General features: G+C 37.3%; 2 protein-coding genes across 2 annotated transcripts in view; both read right to left on the reverse strand.

Annotated features, from left to right (window-relative positions):
- anxa5a (annexin A5a) overlaps positions 1 to 19,316 on the reverse strand; it is a 37,283-nt gene extending 17,967 nt beyond the window's left edge. Inside the window, exons 1-4 of the mRNA XM_030146131.1 lie at positions 19,092 to 19,316; positions 13,521 to 13,625; positions 6,908 to 6,992; positions 649 to 743 (exon numbers count right to left, since the gene is read on the reverse strand). Of these exons, the coding sequence (XP_030001991.1) occupies positions 649 to 743; positions 6,908 to 6,992; positions 13,521 to 13,625; positions 19,092 to 19,316 (510 nt within the window). The remainder of the gene's footprint in view (positions 1 to 648; positions 744 to 6,907; positions 6,993 to 13,520; positions 13,626 to 19,091) is intronic.
- On the reverse strand, positions 18,937 to 23,565 carry ccna2 (cyclin A2). The gene is made up of 8 exons (XM_030145251.1): positions 22,725 to 23,565; positions 21,953 to 22,211; positions 21,744 to 21,850; positions 21,423 to 21,646; positions 21,138 to 21,342; positions 20,938 to 21,051; positions 20,712 to 20,845; positions 18,937 to 20,594 (listed from the first exon to the last, which is right to left on the reverse strand). Exons 1-8 carry the CDS (start codon positions 22,950 to 22,952, stop codon positions 20,543 to 20,545), a joined length of 1,323 nt encoding a protein of 440 aa, XP_030001111.1. The 5' UTR covers positions 22,953 to 23,565; the 3' UTR covers positions 18,937 to 20,542.
- Between the last annotated feature and the right edge of the window lie 379 nt (positions 23,566 to 23,944).

The raw sequence follows: 23,944 nt of genomic DNA on the forward strand, positions 1-23,944 counted from the left end.
TCAGGAGCTACTTTGTGATTTCCTGATACACCTTTTTCTCTCAAGCATCCTCATCTATTTATTCCTCGGGCAGCAATTACATTCGCCAGAAAGGTTTTCAATAATCTCAGCAGAGAGCAAATTAACTTGCTGTGTTCAATCCACAGGTGGTCATAAAATAACCTGACAGAATGGAAGAACAGTGGGAGCAAAAAAAAAACCAAAAAACGTCTTGTAAGACAAACAGTAAGAAAATAATCTTTTTGTTGCCTTTTCTATACTAAATTATTTCCCACTGATTATTGGCACAGTATGTCAGACAACAAATGACATTTTGTTCTTTGATCCATAATGACAAAAAAGTTGTGTTTTGTGTCAACTGATCAATTTTTCCCAGTATGAATTGAGCCTGAGCAGCAAACCTCAGAAAAATACACTATTACATGATCTACTGGGCACAAAATGATCAGCTAATAATCTATACTTTTCTTATTGTCAACAAATCCCACTGAAAGACTTATACTTACTATGATTGATTCTCTTCCGTAGAGCTCCATCATCATTAAAATCACATCAGTGAGCCACATTACTGTACACGATTGCCTGATCCTTCATTTTGATTAAAAAGCAGACTGTAAGATTAGCTTAGTGCCACTTTCCACTTCTCACCTTTCCATATGCCTTTTTGTACGCTGCCTTAATTTGCTGCCGTTGATCATTGCTACGTGCTGTCAGAAGCATGAGGATGGCGTCTTCATCCGTACCTGTAAATTCAAGTAAACGAAAAAAAAAAAATGGAGAAAGTCAGTGTGAGAATGAGCCTGAACATGTCACTAAACAACTTTGAGAAGCAGCAAAAAGGACGCAAGATTTCCAAGGTTTTTTTTTTGTTTTAGTTTAGTTTAATTTATTTCAAATACGCAACAGAACAAAGTAATCTTACTTAGTCCTTAGAAATAAAACAGATGGTAAGAAATCATGGAAAAAAAAACTTATACATGAAAGCAAAGTATGACTTCATTTGCACATTCGAAAAGGAGTGGGAGGAAGTATTAGATTGTCTCCTAATAAAAATAAAGAATGGGTTCACATTACTTCAGTTCTTCTTCTTATTATTATCCATTATTATTGTTACTCTTCATTGACAAGCTGTGAAATACGAAATAAATTTTAAAATCTAATTACTGTCAGACAAAGGTCTACATAGAAAAGCACCTGTATACTTCTATAGTGGGAGCATTGAGCTTAGATGGTAAACATCTATTATCCAAACCAGGGTCAAAACTAAGAGAGCTCCGTCTTTTCAACAGCTATGTCTATGCTTTTCCTTTCAACAATACAACAGTTTCAATAGCATTTCTGAGCCTGACTAAGGTCTTGTTCCCATAATATTCACACTTACCTATGTATCATCTTCATTTCCTTTTACAATTCTTATAATGAAAATGGTTTGTTTTCATGAAAATCCCCTCCTTACCTTGTAAAGAACGCTGATTTAGAAAAGCAAAGAATAAATAAATTTGTAGATAGTTATTTCTTTCCATGAATATTGGACAACAGAGCATTAATTGACAACCTGCAATAATGAAGAGTCAACCTCCTAAGATGGAGACGAGCGCTCAAAAAGGACTGTTGAAGCTGATGATCTAAAAATCAATAGCTTCTGAATGTCACAGACACCTTGGAGAAAAGAGCTCAGAAATGTAAACAAGCCAAATACAAGCACATGGTATTTCCTCGGAGATCAAAATGTTTAATAAATCAGTGTGTAGTAATTATAGTACATAACCCTCCTCATGTGTGAGAACAGTGCTGACTATAAGACAGAATTCCTCAATAATATTATCCTTTTTCATTTTTTACTACCACTTTTATATGTCTTTCAGTGATTCTTGAAACACTTTCTCTGTAGCCATGAACATTTGTAACCAATGTATTCGCTAAGGCAGGGGTGTCAAACATGCGGCCTGGGGGCCAAATGCAGCCCGCCAGAGGTTTCCAATCCGGCCCAAGGGATGAATCAGCAAAAATTACACTGAAGATATTAACAATCAAGGATGTCGTAGTCATTTATGTTCAGGTTCCACATACAGACCAATGTGATCTCAACTAAAATAATAGCATAATAACCTATAAATAATAACTCCAAATTTTCTTAGTTTAATGTGAAAAACATAATATTACATTACATCTATAAATAAGTAGGGACAACTCCAAATTTTTCTCTTTGTTTTAGTGTAAAAACTTACATTAAATGATGAAAATATTAACACTTACAAACTATCCTTTAACAATAAAATGCAAAAAACCTGAAATTTTGAAAGTGAAATTTTAATTATTAATTATTCTTCCTGTTATTAAATATTTTGTGCCTTTGTAGATCCAATCCATAATATGCATGTATAAAAGGTAAGTTGAGGTGTAATATTGTTAAAATTGCACTTATTTTTCTCAAGAAATTTCAGGTTTTTTTTCAGGTTGTTCACATCATTTTTGTTTGGATAGTTTGCAAATGTACATATTTTTGTAATTTAATTTTGATTGCACTAAAGCAAAGAAAAAAATTTGGAGTCGTCATTATTTACAGGTTATTATGCTATTGTTTTACTAGTTCGGCCCACTTGAGATCAATTTGGGCTGAATGTGGCCCCTGCACTAAAATGAGTTTGACACCCCTGCACTAAGGGTTCCAAACTGTTTTACAATTTATGCAATTACACACTGCAAACACTGCTCTGTACAGATGAGTAAGGTCAAGCAGTGACACAGGTACATGTTTCATGTTCAATGGGCTCTAGCTTTGAACATACATATTTTTTTTATTATTATTTATTGGTTTATTTAATAGGGACCATGCATATTTATGAACATTGTTGTATGGTGTCCATCTGAGTGGACATTTTTGGAACTCCATGAAGAATAGGTTCATAAAAAAAAATGTCAATCACTTTCTTTTTTTCATGCCTAAAGAGGAATAAAAATGCTCAGAAAAAAAATCTTGATTAAGGTTCTCATAATTCATGCATGAAAGGGTTAAACATAGTGAGGATGATGGTTGCATAAAATTTAATTTTTGATCAAAAATATTTAAAAATGTGCTCGGTAACATATTTGACTAAAAATCTTGGATTAGCATCTTATTTCCATTTGTCGTGTAGGTATTGATTTGTACCCATAAGTGAAGTTTTATGTAATTTGCTTTTCCAAATAAACAAAGAATGAAAAAAAAAAAAAGTGCTCGGTAACATGGTTACATCAAAATGTCACTGATTTTGACAAGGCTTACACCAAAATGCTTAACATACGGTTCCCACAGACATATAACAGCTACACTCGATATGCAAAGTGTCATAAGATAACTTCTGTTATAATTTGGTGCTATATAAATAACATTTGATTTGATTTGATACACTGATGTCAAAATCTAGCAAAATATATTGGAAACCTTTGGACTTATTGACACAGATTTAAAGTAACACGGTTTCAATTCTTGATCCTATTATGATGTAAGGATCAATGTGTTTAGAAAACAAGTCAAATATTTTTAAAACAAGCATTTATTATATATCGGTAAAAAGCTAACAAATGACTGCATGTAGAATAGGATAAGAGAAACTGAGATTTTTCTCATAGATGTGTGTGTTCCCTTGACCTGACCCAGATGTGATGTGAGTGAAGCCTTATGGACAAACACACAGAGATCAGATTTAGACAGGGGTTTTTCATCCCACTCTTTCTGGCAAAAATGGGTGTGTTTTCTTCTATAGTAGTTTTGCTGTTTGAAGACAGCGCTATCCGAGTTTACGATAGCTATAACAAAAGTTTGCAAACTACTCTGCCCTCTGTACAGAAAAAGCCACTGGTGTTTTTCTTTTATTCTATTGGTGAGTCGGTGGTGTTTTGTGCGCTTCTCCAAATGACAGTTTGTATGTACTGTATTGACACAAAAATGAGTTTGTTGATGAATGAGTTTGACCACTTTTGCAGGAATTGATTGTGTGTGTCTTCCAGAGATGTGTAATGTTTGGCTGTGTTGGAATACGGTTTTGTGGTTCTTTACAGTTTTACAAATAACAGGTAGCTTCAAAGGTGTTTAAACAAGCAAACAATAGCCAGGTGAGTATTTCTTCACCATGTAAAACCTGACTCATTAAAAACTAGTCACAAAATTCAATTTTTTTGGAATTTAAATGTTTATGAGCTCTTTTAACATATTCCAAACAAAACGTTTTGTCATATCATTTTGTTTATGATATATTTTTTGTATCACATTTGATACGTTGGGCGTTTCTGGCAACTTCTTGCTCAAAAACAACGTTAACTTTACTAGTAACATTTTGAAAACATAGAACACTTCAAGTATTTGTTTTTTTTTTTTACATAAACGTTTTTACAGCCTTTTTATTTCCCTTGAATTTCATCATAATTTAAATTTTTTTTTCAAAATTTGTTGGTTTTCAACCAAATAACAGTATAAATATTTTGCTTAATGAAACTTTTTGAAAATTACCAAATACTTTCCTACAAAATGTGTGCTGGATGATTTAACGTTAGCGACCATATTGAAACGAGCAAAAAAAAAAAAAAAAAAGCCTTTCCACTGGCTGTAGTGGGATGATAATCCACCAGGAGACCAAAAACACATATCGTGTCATATACAGCAAGTTTTTAAGGAACGCATTAGTCTTTTTGATAAGATAAAGGTCTCAGAACCTGGCGTAGCAAATATGATACAAATAGTGTTATAGGGTTAATTACATACATGATAACATACTGTGGCTAGACAAGGGAAAACATGGGCGGGTGATCGTAAAGTTATGTTTCCTGGTGCAATGTGGTTGTCTTCAGTCACCACATCCCCTGATAAATGAAAATGAACACAAAAGGATATTAAATACTGTTTAAGAAGCAAACTCAAAGATTACTAGTTGTTCTCTTTGGCGGCCCCTATTGGTGAGAATCATTAATGATCAGTTAATTAAGGTTCATGGTCTGCAGCACTCTGGTATCATTAAACATTTGGCAGCAGCAGACACTTCAATCCTTCCTGAGCTCACCTTAGGACATGTGTGTTACACTTTGACAGGTAACACCAAAAGCACCTCACCCAGACTCCTCACCTGTCAATGTTCTGGATCAAGACTTCCCAGTGAACAAGAGAGAACATGAGACTTCACCCCTCTCCTCAATGAGTGAGAGAAAAAGGTGAGACTCTGCCTGTGGACTAAAAGCTGTGTGTGGACAGATGGGAATTCACTTGCTATTTTTGTTTCCACTCAGTTTAATATGTGTCTGTGTCTGATAAAATTACACCATAATGGTCTTCAGCGTATAACCTCTTGGCGGTGGTGAAAATGTTAGCTACTCACACAAACTAAAAATGCTGGTGGCTGTTAACATCTACGAGGCCCTGTAAAATATACGGACTGCCTGCCTTATGTGTGTGTGTGTCTCCACGCCTCACACTGACACACACATCACACCGGTCACTATGGTGATGGAGCACATGTCACTACAGAGGACTTTTTCTTGGGAATGCTGCCACAGACACTGAGATCATAACACCGTACATAAAAGGATTTTCATATAGTGCTCCCAGTGAACAATCAGCTCCATCACTATACAGGGTTTCTGCAGGTATCAGCAAATCTGCTTTAATGCTTTTCAGTGCCCTTTTTAATGCCCCTTTAAACACATTTAATGCCCATGTCTAACTGCAGATACAGTTTTATATATAGTTTTATGACAGTTTACCGTCGACAGGCTTTAACCAGGTTCTGAACAGTTCCTCCTCCAATCTCTTCTGCATTTTCCCATTTTTCCAACATTTGCTAGTATTCCCTCCGCTCTTTCACCACAGCATAAACACATTCACAGCACATTGCATTCTAAGCATCTGGTGTTGTGACTTCATGCACCAGTCATAAATAATAGCCAATCAAACGGTTCCACCTGTCAATCATCACACTATACTTCCAATCAAAATTATTAAATGTTTATATAATCAAAATAAATTGTGAATAACAATGCTTTTTCCATGAAGTGTATTTAATTTTTTTAATAGGTCTGGACATCGAATTTAATGCTTTTTAATGCCATTTAAGGCCTTAATTTTCACAAAATCTATTTAATCACTTTTAATGCTTTTTAATGACCTGCAGAAACCCTGCTATAGAGTAAACCTGTTTGATGATAGAGAATGACTTAATAGGCATCTATTAAAGTTGAAATCTTCAAGAATGAAACACTAACTCGGGCTGCTTCCCTTTGGAAATTTTTCTAATGACTGATATTGCACAGATATTTGCACAGAGGATGTTACTATGAAGTTACATCTTTAGTGGAAATCATCCTGTACTAGAATTTTTACTCTTGCAAATCACTGAAGTTTTATAATAGTGGTTACAAAGTGTGAAAAGTCTAAAATTTGGTGATGCTCATTCTCTCTGATAATTTGTCGAAACAAGTTGGAAATTTCCAATTATTTCCCTTACATCAGAGGATTGCAGCGCAGTAAATGCTGAGAAATGCAAGTTAAAGAGCTACCCTCACAGCTGTGAAATGACGCTTTTATTGTTATACTTGATTCGGAAAGCAGCAAAACCGGCATTAGACTGCACATTATTTTTTTCAGAAACAAACCATACCATACCAATTACCATGTTTACCAGTGCTAATGACAAACAAACACATACTGCGATGGTTTTTGCAAATACCCCAACCGTAGATTTAACTATGAACAAAAGCAAGAGACTAAATTCAGCTGTTGTGTTGAAATAAGTCCTTTAGAATGAGGAACATCTGGCATCTCACAGCTGTCTACCCTCTGAAAAAAACTGCAATAATCGCCTGAAAAGCACACACAGGTAGCAAACTATATAAATATTCTTCCTTTTGCTGGAGAGCAGTGAAAATGAACAGCACTGACCGATTCCTTTCATGGCCTTATGGAGAATTTCAGCGTCATGCTTGGCGTTGAAGTTGACGTATGGTCTAACGCTGCCTCTGTACGCCTGCAGGGAGAGAGCAATGCAGATAAAAGGTAAAGAAAAATATTGCTCACTTGTTTATTCAAGCTCAGGTAAGAAAATCTTTATCTAAGCGTCACCAGTGCCAAGTATTTTTCACAGCACCTATTCCAAATTATTATAAAATTATGTGGAGAGACTCAAAACTAATTAAATGTCTTTTCCTAGACATAATGGTGGCAGTTGGTCTCCAGTCGGCTTGTTTAATCAAGTTGGTTAAAAGCTTTTTGGATGTTTATTCCTTATCTACTCTAGCTCTTCCAAACATGACTACAAACTTGGTAATAATAATCATCTCGATTTATGTGAAATTGTGTATTATCGATTTCAAAAAATGAAGAAAGTTTTCATCTAGAATCTCTGAAAACCTATGACAAACCCCACCTTAAGTCCATGGAACCTTGTAAAGCTCTACTGCACATTAAGTTAACATCAGTTATGAATTTTTCAAGTTGTCACAGCTAAATTTGATACTTTCCCCACCAACTGATTATTTTTCTGCTGGATTGGACTGAAATTAACAATAATAATAATAATAATCATAATAATCATAATAATAATAAAAAAAAAAAGACCACTTATTCATGATAAGTAATATAGCACATTTAAATTTTTTTATAAATCTGCAATGAATATTAACACTTTCCCACATAGAAAAACTGAAAAGAAATGAATCCTCTGAGGAAAAAAAAAATGCATTCAAAATGTAGGTTTTTCAGCTCTGGAGCTATATTAACTCAGTCTGTGGCAGTCAGAATAACTTCTACATAGGTGGAGGTGTTGAATATTGAACAGAGAGTAAATTTGTCATGAGTGTACAGTACTTCTCTTATTGGACTATTTATATAAAAACTGACTTGACCAGATATTAATCATCATTACTGTTATACAGAATAAAAACTCTGGCTGCAGGAAAGTGAAGAGACACTAACATCTAAAAGTGAAAGATTCTTTGTTCAGGTAAAATTGATTTGATTTCAACAGCATCCATTTGCATAAACGTACACTGAAAATGACCCACATTAGAAGCACAAATGGACAGTATGAGATTCCATTGTGCTGTGATGTGCTGTATTTGTGTAACTTGTCTGATGGAAATGTAGCGGGAAACAACATATACTTGGGCAAGGTACTTTTAGTGGCTTGCAAAAAAGCTTTTACAAGGAACTGAAGAAAGACAGAACCACCAACAAAAGACCAATGGATCATAATTATTGAAGGAATATATACAATGGAAAAAGTAACTCACAAACTGCGACTACAAGAAGCAAAAATGGACAAAAAATGGAATAAATGGACTTATTACAGAACCCAGAATGGTGGAAGGACTGAATAACATGAATGTAGTGTCGTATAGTGTACCCAAGCAAAGTTTGTATGTTATTATTATTATTTTTTTTTATTGTTGTTGGTGACTATGTGTTTATAAAATTTCAACAAAAACTTAAGTGGAAAAAAAAAAGAAAATTACCCACATTATTTCTTGATGTGCAATACAAATTCCATACCGATCCAGTGAAAAATAAGCACTTGGAGAGGGTTAAAGTGCACTGAGTAATGGTGATACTTATCTCTGAGATCCATATTTCAAAAAAGCACTTGTAGTAGAGCTTTAGGGTTTTGCGAAGTCCCATAAAAGGACGACTTTATATAAATAATTTTAAGAAAATCTATCATACTTGGAGGTCTAGCTGGATTAGTTTGAATCAATTTTAGGTTGTTGAACTTTAAATTCTTAGTAACTTACAAAATAAAAGTTGTTCCCAACCCCCCATCCCCCCCAACAGTGGCTCTTTTTTGCTTCTTAATGGTGTAAATTGTCCAAGGGCATGTCTAAACCCCAGTAGAAACACTTTTTACTTTCTGTCCATAGAAAAATGTCAAGATACTGAACATTGCCATAGACTACTCATATCAATGGTATAAAAATATCGCTAAGGGCCACCAAGGACCCATGTGGGTTTTTGAAGGTCTATCCTGACTCTGGGACTTAAAGTGTAACCTAAATCAAGTGTGGCTGCAGCTTTTGTCAGAGGGGTAATTTAAAAGAGGTGGCACGTCTCACTTGTAGCTGCTTGAATTGCTCTCTGGGGAAAATGTCACCTGAGGAAAAAGCAATAAAATATCTGCCTCAGCTCTAGCCTTGTTCCAACAATTGTGCAGGTGGTGACGTGACTGAGCACTGTCTTCGCTTGTGCTCCGTTAAGGTTGTTTTTCATTATTCCTTGGGTTAATTAGTCTGTCTGCGTAGGCAAATCACTGTCACAAACCTGATCCTTCCTGCTGTTTTATGAAATTTAGTTCAATCCCGCTTTACAGAAAATGTGCTTTTTCAACAATAAAAAAAAAATCACCCATTAACTTCTTCTACTTTCATGACCAAGATTCAGTTTTTCAGTCAACTTTCTTTTTTTCCAACAACATTTAGCACTTCCTGTTAAAGAGCGAATTACCACAACTTGCAATACAAGCAGTTTGGCTTTGAGAGGTAAAAGGATCAATTACCCAATCCACCACTTTAGACTAGTAAACATGTAGGTGTAAAATTTTGATCACATATTCAGTGTCTCCAGGTTTTAAGGATTTTTCAGACTTTGGTGATTCTCTTCTCCTGGACCCACACTATCAGGTTGATAGTAGTTTAGGGGGGTGTGTGTATTGGCAAGTTATTGAGTTACAATTCAATATATTGTGAAATACAGTATCCAGCAAATATCTTGAGGTCTGGGTGTTTAAAAAACCAAAAACCAAAGGATTGATTACTTACTGCCACAAATCTTGATGAACTATTAATTACAAACTTCACAACATGTCAAAATTCATCAAAATTACTTTATAACTTCTACCAAATATAATTTCTTTTCAAGACATTGCTACTGCATCCAGTGCTTCATGGCACCCGAGACGACCGTGAATGATGTAAAGAAAAACACACTAGACCGAAGGCTGTTTTCTCCTATAACACAATAATAATCAAAAAACTTTCAGTCAGACCCTTCTCTAACACTGACACAAAAAATAATTAAGCATGGAGAAATGCAAGACTTGTAATGGACTACATGGATTGGATTCAGTTTGGAGCAACACAAGTTCCACAATAGAAACTACTAAATGTTCTGCTACAGACCAGAGCAGCAACAAACACTACTTTTACCTCAGAAGACAGTTGCTGCCCTTTTACTGCCTTGATGTGTTGATTTATTGTTGTGTGACTTCCAAACAAAGATGTTAAACCACCAACATCAAACAGTGAAATAATAAACCAGCCAGTTGAAGCAGTGGTAGATCAGCGAAGGTTATTAGGCCCGAGCCGAGTAAAGCCAGCGCAGGGCCTATTGAGTCTGCAGTAATCGCCAGTGACGCGGTCGCCTGTCGCCACTGTCGCCACTCTCACACACATTCACATTCACGGCACTGAGACCTTTCCGAAGATGTATATGACATGTGCACAAATCGCATATTTACACCTGCACAGAATGAATGGGAGTCAATGGGACACGCCCACTCGGTGTCAGTCACATGGGTGTAAGTGCACGACACGTGACATCTGACCCCACAGACATGTGGGGGAGCTCGAGAGCTTTCAAATAAGGCCAAATACGTGGTTGCCACGGAAACGGCTATATTGTTCTTGCTCAGATTATTATTATTATTTTTTTAATTTATATATTTATTTTCTTTCTCCTGCGCTTTGAGCTCAGTTTTGACCCTCTGAACATTTACGAAAACTCACCAAATTTTGCCTAAAATTCAGAAGTGCGAGAAATTGAATTTACATATACGTTTTGTAGATGTCGGTAAAGAAATGTAGCGGCAGCGCCCCCTTGAAAAGTGGAAAGGCATTGCGCCAATGGGAGCACGTCCAACATAAAGTTTGTCGTAGAGCCACGAAAATCAGTACACAGATTCATCATGAGGAGACAAACAAAAAATACTATTATGGCCACGCCCCTAAACCAACCCTTAGTTGGCCATATTGGATTGAAATTTCCAAAATGCTGAGTCAGCGTTTTCGCTGACGTTGTATTTTAACTATCTCCTACTAAGCCGTTTGGCCAAATGAGCTCAAAATCAGTGTACAGTATCTAGAGAAGTGGGGCATAAAAAGTTAGCCGAATTTTTTGAATCGACATCACCGTTTTTGTGTGACGAGGTTGCAAACTTTGCGAAGTTTTTTCGAAAATTTACCATCACAAAAATTGCTTCAGCTCAGACATACAAACACCGATTTGTCTGAAATTTGACTCAGACGTCTATCTCCTAGGCCTACACCCATTTATTAAAAGAAATTGAAATTTCGCACTATAGCGCCCCCTACAAATGTATGTTTAAAAAAATGACATTAGTTCGGACATACGAACACTGATTTGGCTCAAATTTGACTCAGACATCTGTCTCCAAGGCCTACACCTATTTATCAAAAGAAACTGAAATTTTGCACTACAGCGCCCCCTACAAAAAATTTTTAAATATTTTTTATTAAAATTACGAACACCAATTTGGCTCAAATTTGACTCAGACATCTATGTCCCAGGCCTACACCCATTTATAAGAAAAAATTTAAATTTGGCGCCATAGCGCCCCCTACAATGTTACCTTTACGAAAATTACTTCATGTTAGACATGCGAACACAAATTTGGCTCAAATTTGAATCAGTAGTCAATCTCCCAGGCCTGCACCCATTTATCAAAACAAATTGCCACTTCGCTCAGTAGCGCCCCCTACAAATTTACCTTCACAAAAATTGCATCAGTTCAGACATACGAACACCGATTTGGCTCAAATTTGACTCAGTGGTACATCTCACAGGCCTACACCCATTCAATGGAACAAATTGAATTTTGGCTCATAGCGCCCCCTACAGATTTATTTATACAAAATTTTGTTCAGTTCGGACATACGAACACAGATTTGTCTCAAATCAATTGTCAATGTCCCAGGCCTACACCCATTCATCAGAAGACACAAAATTTGGGGCTAGAGCGCCACCTGCTGAACGATGAGCATACTTCCACTGGACGTGCCCTTGGCGAGGGCCTTTAGATGCCGCTTGCGGCTTTAATTTTCAGTTAAAATTACTGTTTTTATCAAGGGAGTTTAATGGCTTTTGAAGAAAATCACATAACTTCAGTTCTCAGTTGGCAAGGGCTGTGCGATAACAAGTGGTGAAAATATTACAAAATGTTTGAAACACAACAAATAGTTAAGCTGTTAACTATTTTACAATATTCATGGGCCATAGGTACAGACTGTCCTCTAAAAAACTCAACAGTAAAGTAAACACAGTCGGTTAAACATTAAATGGTAACAGTGTAGATTCCTTAAAATGGCATTTAGTTCAAGGTTAGCATTGCTTTAGTACACCCTCAGAGCTGAAAATATGGCACAGAAACTTCATATCTTAAAAGACATGAATGTTTCTAAAAAAAGCCCAAACAAAAACAACAACAAAAAAAAACAACTAGCAAATACTGCTACTGATTCTTAAATAAGGGCTGTTAAATTAATGTGATGTAGGTGGTCTGAACTGAATGTAGGCCTTTTAAATCAATAATCATGTAATTTTCACTTTTTAAGAATCAGGCATCAGAGGATATTGTCTCTCTGACTCCCAGCGGTCCTCTGATGAAATACTAACCCTTTGAGGATACAAAAGACGCACATACCTGCAGTTTCCAAGTGCATTGTAATACAATATGTTACAAATTAGACCACTATCATCATGAAGCTGAGTTCTTGCCACCACTTTACATCTTAAATCAACTTATCCTCATCAGACAGTCTGAGGTCTCTCAGCAAGCTGGAGGGGATAAAATCAAATCAAGGATATCGAATGAAACTGTTCCTCCCTTTGTGCCAATGTGAGTAGAATGAGCTGTACTAACGCTTTACTAATGAATGCAAACATTTTCACAATCTTTCCTCTGATTTTAAGATTATGTATGAGGCTCACCATCTATACACTGCAATGCCTCACAGCAGGCTCAAAAAACAGACAACCTAATGACATTAAAATTTCAATTTATGGAAATAAAATGTTTAGGGTTTTATGCAAATTAGGTGGAGCAATTAGGTCAATTTCTGATGTGTGTTGTTAAAAACTGGTCATGCAGCACAGATCTGACTGTGGCTTGAAAAGACACTGACCTTTCACAAGTCACACTTCGTTACACAAACATTAAGTTTTCTCGGATGGTGTTTCTGAAGTACACAGCTTTGAGTTTTATAGAATTTTATGCAAACACATGCATACATTTTTTTAGGAAATCTGATACTGCTTACAAAATGCAACTAAATTCTGTTCACAAGAAAACAAAACAAAGAAAGGAACTCACCATGTTTTTTTTTTTTTCCTGATGGAAGACTGAAAGAAAGTAGGACAGATAAACAAATTATCCTGATTAGTAAGTGTAGAAAATCGAGTCTATAAGGTGTCTTACCTAACTCAACAGCTCAACTGTACTGTATCAATCCTGAAAAACATCTAATTGGAAACTGCTTTAAATTCTTACCAATTGGTGTCTGGCTCCTTTCTGCCTAGAAATGATCTGTGGCTCCCTTCTGCCCCTTAAAAATCCTCCTGGCTCTTGGGGAGGCTGCAGTGTCTCATGGGATACCTGATGAGACACACATTCTCATCCACACATGCGGGATTATCTTTCACTCGGTGTCAGTCACAAACTCATGTATTCAGTCACACATCAAAACAGCAATTGAGGGTTAAATGGTCCTCATCTTAGTGTCCAGATGGTTGCTGATAAGATAATGACAGCTCTCTCTAAAAAGTTATGGTAATTTTATGATGAAATTGCAGTTAATGTACCAGTATTAGGTCTACCTCTGCCATTACCCACCATCCAGTGATTTAATGAAACGTACTATCTTACAGTGTTAGAAAAAGTGAAAAAATAAATCCAGGACTAAAATTTCATATTACCTCCACAGTGAAAGCGAATATTAAAAACATACCCTTTTATTCACTATGTACTATGTCATTAAGCATTATGCACTGCTTGATTTTTTTTATTTTGTCTTTTAATTTCTGACTATGGGGTTAACATGAGGTAAATGTGTCATGGCATACAGGACACAATGAAGAGAGGAGATCAGCAGAGCGAAGCACTGAGATGCAGCTCGCATATCATCATTGATGTCGACTTCCCTGGAAACCTTAATTAAAGTAAGCTCTTGTGAGAAGATGAGAGTGTGAGCATCATCTCGAAGGCTATCTAGTTACGGATGCTCCCAGTTTCATCTCACAGCGTCCCGACCTGATGCAAAGCCAATTTCCTTTAATGGCAAATACACAAACACTCTAAGCACACAGCTAATAACACAGTGATTCAATTAAATGGAATTTGTTGTTACAGACCACTAACAATGAGGTTGTGCAAGCTAAATGGATAAAAGACAATCTCATATTCAGTTCCACAAATCTCTTAAAAAGCTTTTCTGATCTGTATTTTTATCATGTTTTATTTGATGGATTGGACCTTATACCTTTTGTCTCTTGATAAAATTAAGAATTAAGTTTGGGCCTTCAAAGTCAGACTTCACACTTACAACTTTGACAGCAAAGGTTTGTTTTGGTTTGTTCACCTATTTACAAGCATTAATGGTTTTAATTATACCCCACTGTCAGGATTTTGGTTTGTTATGATTCTCCTTTGCTGAATATGTCATGAATTACACTGTAACAAGAAGGAAATATTTCCAAGGTTATGTCTGTGTAAACCATTGCAGAAAAAGCCTCATATTATCTACAAATGCGTAATGAGTTGTGGATGTCTAAAATGAAGATGCACCACCTGTTAAATAATTGGCCAATCAGAAGAATTCATCTGCAGCTGCTCTGATAATCAATGCTTTGTTGACCCAAAATGCTGCTAACCAATATTTGCATATAGCAAATTGTTCCTGTTTTAGTGTGATGTAGCTAATAAAGAAATATCTTTGACATACAGATTACTGCTTGCTCAAAGGAGCCTAAACCTAAAAACATTAATTTCGAAAATGGAATTTTACAGGTTGTCCACATTTCTTTTTAGATTAAATCCTTAACTGATTAATGTAGTGTCTTAAATTAATGGAGAATGAAATAAATTATTTAAAGATAGCTACACAGACCTTGTTCTGTAAAAGTTCTATTGCGAGAAACAATGTTGAAATACTTCTAGCAAGGTTTAATTAGATAAGTCACATTACTAAAGAAAAACTGCTGACAGTTGCCTTCACTAAGTTCAATCAGCTCTGAGTTGTCAGTTTCTAAACTGAATCAGTGGGACATTTTCATTCATGAGCTTTGCGCTATGGGACAGCCTGGTACATAAAACTGTGGACAGCTCTATTTGCCAGGCACTGACTGACAGACAATAAGCACTATCATCGATCAGTAGGCCTCCCCAGATACACCGCAGATCTGAACTGTTTGCCATCCTCCTCTGCACAGAGGGCAGGTGTTATCACATGCAGATGGCTCCATTTCTACAAATATTAGCTGGCCTTAAGGACCTTTTCAGAGTGCCTATAGAAATCATATTATCAGACTGGTAATGGCTTTGAGATAAAGAACCAAGAGAAGAGTTTCACACTGAAAACAATGTTATTACAGAGTTCCTACAGGTTTCTACAAGTTAAATTTCAGACTTTTTAAGACCTTTTTAAGACTACTCAGAGCAGAATTAAACGTCCATTTCACAGCCTATTTCTAGGCCACACTGGCAAAAATTTGTGACCTCTAGAATTTAGGAAAATATTTCTCACCAGGGGCTACACAGGTAACAATAATTGGTTCCTAATTTTAATATAAATTGTCGGGTTGGAACAGGTAGAACTGAGCAGACTAACGTTACTGTCTGTGCTGCTTGGACATTTAACAGACACATTTAAACACAATACAGCAAACAGGTTTACGGCAACATAACTTAAGACCTACCATATCAAATTTAATATCCTTTAAAGAGTTTAAGGTATCAGATGCAGATTTGTAAATTCAAGACTTTTTAAGACCCTGCGGGGGCCCTGTATTAAAATATATTATATAGCTTATATATATTTTTAAAAAATTTAATTTATAATTGTATATAGTTATGATGATAATCCAAAGTTACCATCACAGTTGCATTAAAATTACAGAGGAAACAGTCATTTAAAAAAGGAACCACACCTAGGCCTACATATTCACCTGTAAGATTAGCATACCCATCCCTTAGCCTTTATGCTAGCTACAAGCTAACTAGTGTTTGCTAGCGTTAGCATAATCTCTGGGGAGCTCACCGGGTCATTATTCTGACCTCATTTCAGCTTCTCAAAGGCTACTCTAATCATTTGAATGCATAATTATCCCCATTGGAACAGGATAATATGAATGTAACTCCCCTGTTTCCAGTTAACATTCCTCCTGGGAGTACAGCAGGTGGACACCAGCTTTGTTTTAAATTAGACTGGGCTGAGGTGCACTGACCAATTCACAAAATTAGTTAAAATACATATTTTTTGATTGATCAGGATATTTTTAATTGTTAAAATAGTCTATAAGGATTTTTGAAACACTAACAGTCTATAAAGATTTAGAAATACTACCAGAACAGCTTCACTTAAATATTTTCAATTTCCATTTGGGCATTTATATTATTTTTATATTTGGGGTTTTTCTTTTTCAGCAGCCCCATTGAGGAGTCATTCCCACATTTGTAAGAGCCTGTGTTCTCCAGGTTTATAACATAATAAGAACCTGGATTGGGAAAAAGTCTGTTATCTCTGCATAGTCTTAGAAATATCCTGTTGTGAGAACTTTTCAAAGGAATTTTCTGTTCTGAATATAATAGACCTTCACATAAGGGAACTCATCAAATGGTTGGTGGCATGTAAACACCAAAACCCAAAGCTTAATGCCTCCTCGGGGTTATGATCATGGAGACATGGGAAGATAGATACGCTCCCTTGTTGAATTATTTGTTTGATTCATCCAGGTTTTCCACTGGTCCCACCACACTATGCAGTACAGAGGCTCCAAAGGCCATTATTGCAGGAAAACCAGTCAGATCCCAAATAAATGAACAAGTCTGAGTGTGATGTATAAAACAATATGAAAAATGTCCAATGGATGTTGCATCAAAAAACTGGCGGCAATCATAAATTGTAAATACCACAAATGTGATGTACATAGGGGCATGGCTCAGGAGGTCGAGTGGGTCATCCAATAACCAAAGGGTTGGCAGTGGCTATGAATGTAGTTTACCACCACCACCACCACCACAGTGAATGAATAATTGATCTGTCGTACGTGCTTTGAGTATGCATTAATAGAAATGTGCTACATAAATCTAATCCATTATTATTTACATCAATGGAAAGAAAAGAAAGTCTTTCAGTGATGTTTGGTTGAACTGACACTTTCCACTAGATTTTTTTATCGCTGTATGATACAATATAAATATGCTCCACAAGATTATTTTTTTTTAGATTCTTTCTTGTAGAGTACAGTACTTTAACTTATCCAGTGTTTTGATCTAATCTGTTGCTGAATTATCTGTCAAAAATACGAACAGACAGAGGTGACTAGATATTTTTTTTTCCTCAGCAACAGCATTATTTATCCTCTTCTCTTACCTTCAAGATCAAAACACCATCAGGGGTTTCAATCTTATCTTGACCAGCATCTCCCTCCCTACAGTCTGCAGGGTAAACACCGCCGACACCTTGGACACTTTCCCAGACACTGTGACTCTCTTCATGTCTGAGTTTACTTACACCAAGAATATTGACTTTTTTTAGGTCTTATATACGTTCCATTCAAAGACATTGTACCACTATCTTTATTGGAACAGCAGGAGAAGGAGGATATTGAGGCCACAGTGAAAAGAAGAACAATTTTCAGCTCAACAACAGAGGTGAGAAGCACACAGTTATGGGATCTATCTGTGATGGCAGATCTCATTAAGCTTCAGGTCTCTTGCTGAAGGAAGCAGACAAGTGCACTGTTATTAGTCTGAAATAACCTGCACTGAGGCCTGTTGAGGTAAAATCCCTGAAGACCATGTCGTAAAATAGATTGCAAGTGTTTCTAGACAGAATATTAAAAATGAAACATGTATCCACAAAAATAGATATTCTAGAATTAACTAAAGTTGCATCTTAATTTCAGTATTCTGAGGTTAATATTTATGTTCCCCAAAGAAACATGTTTACAGCCACTGAATGATGTTAACATTGCTGAGGCATCACATGAAAGCACTGCCTGAACCATGGGGAGGTTAATGTTATTGTGCTGCTGTATGAGGAACTGCCAAGGTGTAATTAACATACTCCCCTCAGGGCTAAGATGATATTGATTCTTCTACGACTATATTCGATCAAAGTTGCCCTGGCCACCTTAGAGCCTAATGCTTTAAGAAAGCTAAAACTTATAAAACATTAAGTCAAGTGCAAGGCTCAACAAACACCCCTGCCTGTGCATACTAACCACTTATGAATACCTGAGAAGTATCAAACAGTATTAGGCTGAAAGGCACTCACAGTTAATATTGGCGTTTCTTCTTAAGGGTTTCATTTATTGTCCCCTGAGATTGACACTGGAGTTAGAGACCAAGTGGCACATTGCTCATTTTACATTTTCATTGGCAGCATATGCTCAATATCTCTTCTGTCAATTCACCAATGAGATGAGAGGAGTGCAAATTGCCCTCCTGAATTCATTGCTTTAATCAGCATGAATTAGGATGCAGATTTGATCTTTGGCTTCTGCATTTAGTCAGCAATTTAGATTTTTTTTTTTTTAATTTTTTTAGCTTGCTAGTGTAAATATCTGAAATTAAATATTTTTTCACAAATTAATGTGTTTTAATGTCTTAGAATAAACATATGACCCACTATTTCATGCTTGCCTCTGCAAAAACATGGAGAAACACAAAAGACAGTGATGTCTATAAAGAACATAAACAGGTTTTATTACTCTGCAAGGGACTATAAGCACTTGAGTCCGTACAAAACAAACTATTTTCTTACATAAATCTGCAAAAGCATTCCAAAAAGCCACAGTCCTGGCAGTGTTTTGGTGAAATTGTCCCATTTTTTCACAGCACGTGATGGAGCCTCTGATCAAAGCAAGGCTTTCTGAAAGATCGAACAGGCTGCAAGGTGGTTTTTCCCACTGAGTTCCTCAGCTGCTTGAGGAGCACCCACAGAAGAAGCATCATGAGCAACAGTAGTCCAAGGAGCAGCCCCACATACAGGCTCAGGTTCCAGCCCCAACCCAGAGCCAGTGGCAGCGAGGTGGACGCCACCAGAAATTTTCTGGGGGCAGGCATGGGGTTAGGCAGCAACCCGCCTTCCCCTAAAACTCTCTTGCTCACTTCTCAGGGGTTTGACAAATGCTGCGCTGTAGCCACAGAAGCCATTGTCCAAACAGGTATTCCAAAGCTTGACTATGTCATAGAATTCCAATCTGTTTCCATATTAAAATCCTCCAGTTAGTTTGAAATGCAAGTAGTCAGTAGTAACCTGTTGAAGCTGTCCATTCTACTGAGAAAGAAAATCTTTCTGCAGCTGGCTGTGCTCCCCCTCTCCTGTCAGCCCCTTTGCACAAAGCCAGCCTCCCAATTTGTCATGAGAGGAGGAGCAGAGTGAGATGCCTTTAATGCTATTGGCTCTTTAAAAACCCTTGCAGATGGAGCGTCTTTCAGACATAATTGTACAGAAGCCTGCAGTTCCAATAGTACATGAATGTGCTTCACACATGTATAGGTATAATTATTGCTATGACTTGTAATCTACCAGTATTGATATTAGTGCAATACTGGTCACAGCAATGTTGAGGCATTGCAGCTTCAAAGGGTGTAAAAAACAAAACTTGAATCTTGCACCGTCACTGAACTAGTTAAATTACACCTGCAATTTCAGTGATTCAGTACTATCCACACCAAGTCATCTTCAATTACGAGTTTAGTTTCAGACCTTATATCCCCACATTGATGCTGTGAATACACTGGCTTACAGCTCCACAATGAAGTAGTCCTCTGCTGCCCCCATGAGTCCAGTAGTCAAAACTAGAAATCTGTGTCTTAAATGAATTTTATTTACAAGAGCCATTTTACAGTGCAGATAATGCTGTTGACTTCCAAGACATGACTGTAACGACACAGCTGACTCCATGAAAGACAAGATTTACTTTAATCTGTATCCATGAGGCCAAGCCTCACAAAGAGGTAAACCTGTAACATCAGCCCCACCCTTAACAGGGATAAATGGACAGAATTTTACAAGAGTATATTCCTGGGTCTAGTGGGCTTTAGACACTGCAGAGCAAAGCAGCATACTGACTGATTAAAAGTTACACCTGTAAAACTGCTTTATTAACCAGTTTAACAAGACTGGATTTAAGTATATAAAAATACTTTTAAAAAACCAACAGCTGTACTCCAAGAAGAGCAGGCTGTGTCCTCTGAAATCATGGCACATTTAAAAAAAAAAAAAAAAAAAAAAAAAAAAAAACATTAAATGACAAGGGAAGATAAAGAAAAAACCTACAGGGGATCTACTTCAGCAGCAACTTTGCTGGAGCTTCAATGACAGACACTTCGTGGTACCTGGAAGGAGAAAAAGTATTTTAGGCTGGACTGCAGAAAGCTAGACTTGACAAACTGTTACAAATGCAAAGAGCTAGCTCAGTAGTAGATCCATTTTAGCCGAGATACTCCACTTACTTGGAGCCCCTGTACTTCTCCCTAACAGACTGCTGGGCATGCTGTGCAGCATTGAGGTAAGTTTTGTGCAGATCCTCAATACATGGCATTAAGTCTTCTAGAGTGTAGCCAGTCTTCTCTATCAAGGACTTTGGCTGAAAAGACATGACATCTTGTATGAAGTCTACACTTCTCCCTTGAGAGATTACTCAAGTAGTTTGATTTTATAAACCCTTGTTGCACTTACCCAAGAGCCACCAGTCACTGTGTGGTTTGCCACAATGTAAGCTGCAGACGCCATCTGTGATGGTAGATACTTCAGAAAGGGATCAGAATCAACCAGACTCAGTTCTCCCAGATACTGAAAAGACAAGGCATTTGTGTCACCATGAAGAACAAAGTTAGAAGAGTATGCCAATAACACCCCATCCTCAACTGCATGCTCACCATTGCCAGGCTCTCCACCTGTTTGGTAACCGAGTGATTGAGGATGTAATGTGTGAGAAACTGGTTGATTGTTGGGGCTGCCAGATCAAAAGACAGCACTTTAAGCACCAGATGCTCCATTTTTAACACTTGTTTCTTTGTATAGGTGTCATCTGTGATGTAAACGAACTCAGCCACCTCAGGGGGGTAGATTTCTTCAAATTTCCTGCATTTAGAAAATAAGTGAGTAACTTTACTGAAAAGCATTTAATCTGTCCAGTGACAATTCAGTTTTAAGACACTTACGAGGCCAACAACATTGCAGCAGTCCCAACCAGCTGAAGCTTCCCCCTCAAGACAGACATTGAGGACAGGAAGCGATCGATGTAGTTTACAGCAAGATAAAGTGTTTCATTCTGGAGTTTGTACTCTTCTCCAACTTCAACCAGCCAGTCTACCAGGATGGCCCTCATACTGTTTGTGATGTCAGGTTGTTTCTTCATGTAGCATGCTTTAGGCCTGGTTTTTAACTGCAGCAACAACAATGAGTTACTTTAGAGTGAACCACACAGCACCAAATAAAAGCATAGGAGTTCAAAGTAAAGAGTTAGGCTTTAAGTTTCTCACCTCCATTTCTCTGAGGTACGTGTGGATTTCATCAGCATACTCTGGGACTTCATTTACATCAGTCGGCTTCTCCTCCCCCTCAATCACAGACATGTCCATGGGAGAGTCTGACCAAAGAAAGATAACATTTCTCAGGAGACTAGAGAACACAACTTAAAAGGCATTTATCGATTTCAGTGTGTGTATCTCTGCCTACAGTGTAGATTTACCTAGAAGGCTGACATCCATTGCTGATGGAATGTCAAGTGAGGCCAGAGGTTGCCGGAGCCGTGCCACAGCATTGTCAACCACCAAGTGAACATCATCTGTCGACTTTACTTTGACTGCATCAACCACCTGCTGTTTTTTGGTGCAGGCACCATCAGGCTCATCCACGTGAATCTGGAAAGTAGGCTGCTTGGATGAAGTGTTCTCATGGCAGGCTTTGCCAAAATCTTCATTTTTACAGGACAAGGGCAATGATGCATCCTGCAATGAGAGTCAGCTCATTAGGTGAAAATTCTCGGTAGAAAACAGTTGAGTGTACAGTTGGTTAACAGACAACCCCCACAATCTGTACATTCACATTAAAATGCCTGTAGTGAACCAGGTAACTTATTCTAGCACGTAGTGTACATGCAAAACATGAGTTTATTTGAATATTTTAAAAGCAGCTTTAGTACTTTGTTTTCAGTGTCCTAGATCCTTCAATATTTGAGTAAAAGTAATAGTAACGGGCCAAATCGCTGAGCATCAACACTGTAAAATGGCGGAAACCTGATAACATGCATGTAGCTTCGTATACATTTAAATGCAACTACACCTGAGTAACTAAATACTGATTAAAATCAAGGCCAACACATTTAATGCTTGTTATAATTAAAGAGAAAGGCTATACAGTGACTGACTTGCCTCTAAAAGTACAAAGGATCATGAGAGCTAAAGTCGTCTTTAGCAAAGCTGCAGCTAAGAAAGCTATTTAGCATCGTGTAACAAGCCAACCTGTTTTGTGCCGCGCTGGTTCTGGGTTTTACTCCGCTGGTTAGTGTTCTGTAGGGGTCCCAGGACGGTTCTGTTGGATGCTGTTGCTTGTTTCGGGGGCATGTTTTCTTGGTTTTCTGTTGCAGCAGCTCGGGGTTTCAACGAGCCTCTGAGCCTTGACAACATCTTTTCTTGGTTGTGGTACTCGGTATTAGCCGCGCTTCCTTGTGTTCTGTTGGCTCCTGACATGTTTCCTCCAGATAAAGTACACAATAGCCTTGTCTTTCCCCGCTTGACTAAGCCTGGTGAGTGCAGTCTTGTATTAGAAAAAAAAAACTGGTGGATTTATGGACAAAATATTAACGTGGTCCGCAGTGAGAGAGGCTAGCTTTAGCAATTTGTTTCCTTTCTGATGAAGCTCCGAGAAACGCTAAGTCAAAAGTAAGCTGTTGAGATAGCAACGATACTTCGAACTGCAGCGGAAAAGGCAAAACAGAGGATGCACAAAAGTTACAGTTGATGATGTTAAGTCGCCATACTCACAAATTGACCCAGAAATTTGAACCAACCTGCAAACTGGGTAAAGCTAGCCTCAGTCCATTTACACAGAAACATGTAAAGACGAGAGGCTTCAATCTGTTCAAGTAGCCCGCGAGGATTGAAACCGACCAATCACCGCCCGCTCATGCTCATGACGTAGCTCAAGTACGGCAGCCGAACGGGTACAATGTAGTTTTGATTACTAATTCAAAACCGGTTCGGCACATTTAAACCGAAAAAGGCGCATATGGAAAAGCGTTATATAGGAGTGACAGTTAAGACAATAGATATGGACGTCTGCTTCTGCGTTCGGTTCTGAAAACTACACCACCGTCCGTCTACTGTCACACTGTTACAAATACTCCCCATTCACGTTTTAGTTAATTAGTGGTTGTCAACATTTAACCCAATTTATCAGACAATAAACTATAACAGCAACACCATTATAGAGGACCACATACTGCACACAAACATTTGGATAAAAATACTGATACAGCAGCAAAACAGTTAAATGGATATAAGACACTATGGCAGCAGCATTGTGTTTGAGATCTTTTAATATAAACATGTACAGGTGTTGGTATTGTTTTGGTGGAGTCTCTTAAATGTAGTAAAATGAAAGCAGAGGATTAAATATTCAGATCTTTCACCACAGGGTAGAAATAATCCTTCATAAGTAAAAGCAGCAAAGTCTGACCCAA

Source organism: Sphaeramia orbicularis, chromosome 10 (genome assembly GCF_902148855.1).
Source record: "Sphaeramia orbicularis chromosome 10, fSphaOr1.1, whole genome shotgun sequence".
NCBI lineage: Eukaryota > Metazoa > Chordata > Actinopteri > Kurtiformes > Apogonidae > Sphaeramia > Sphaeramia orbicularis.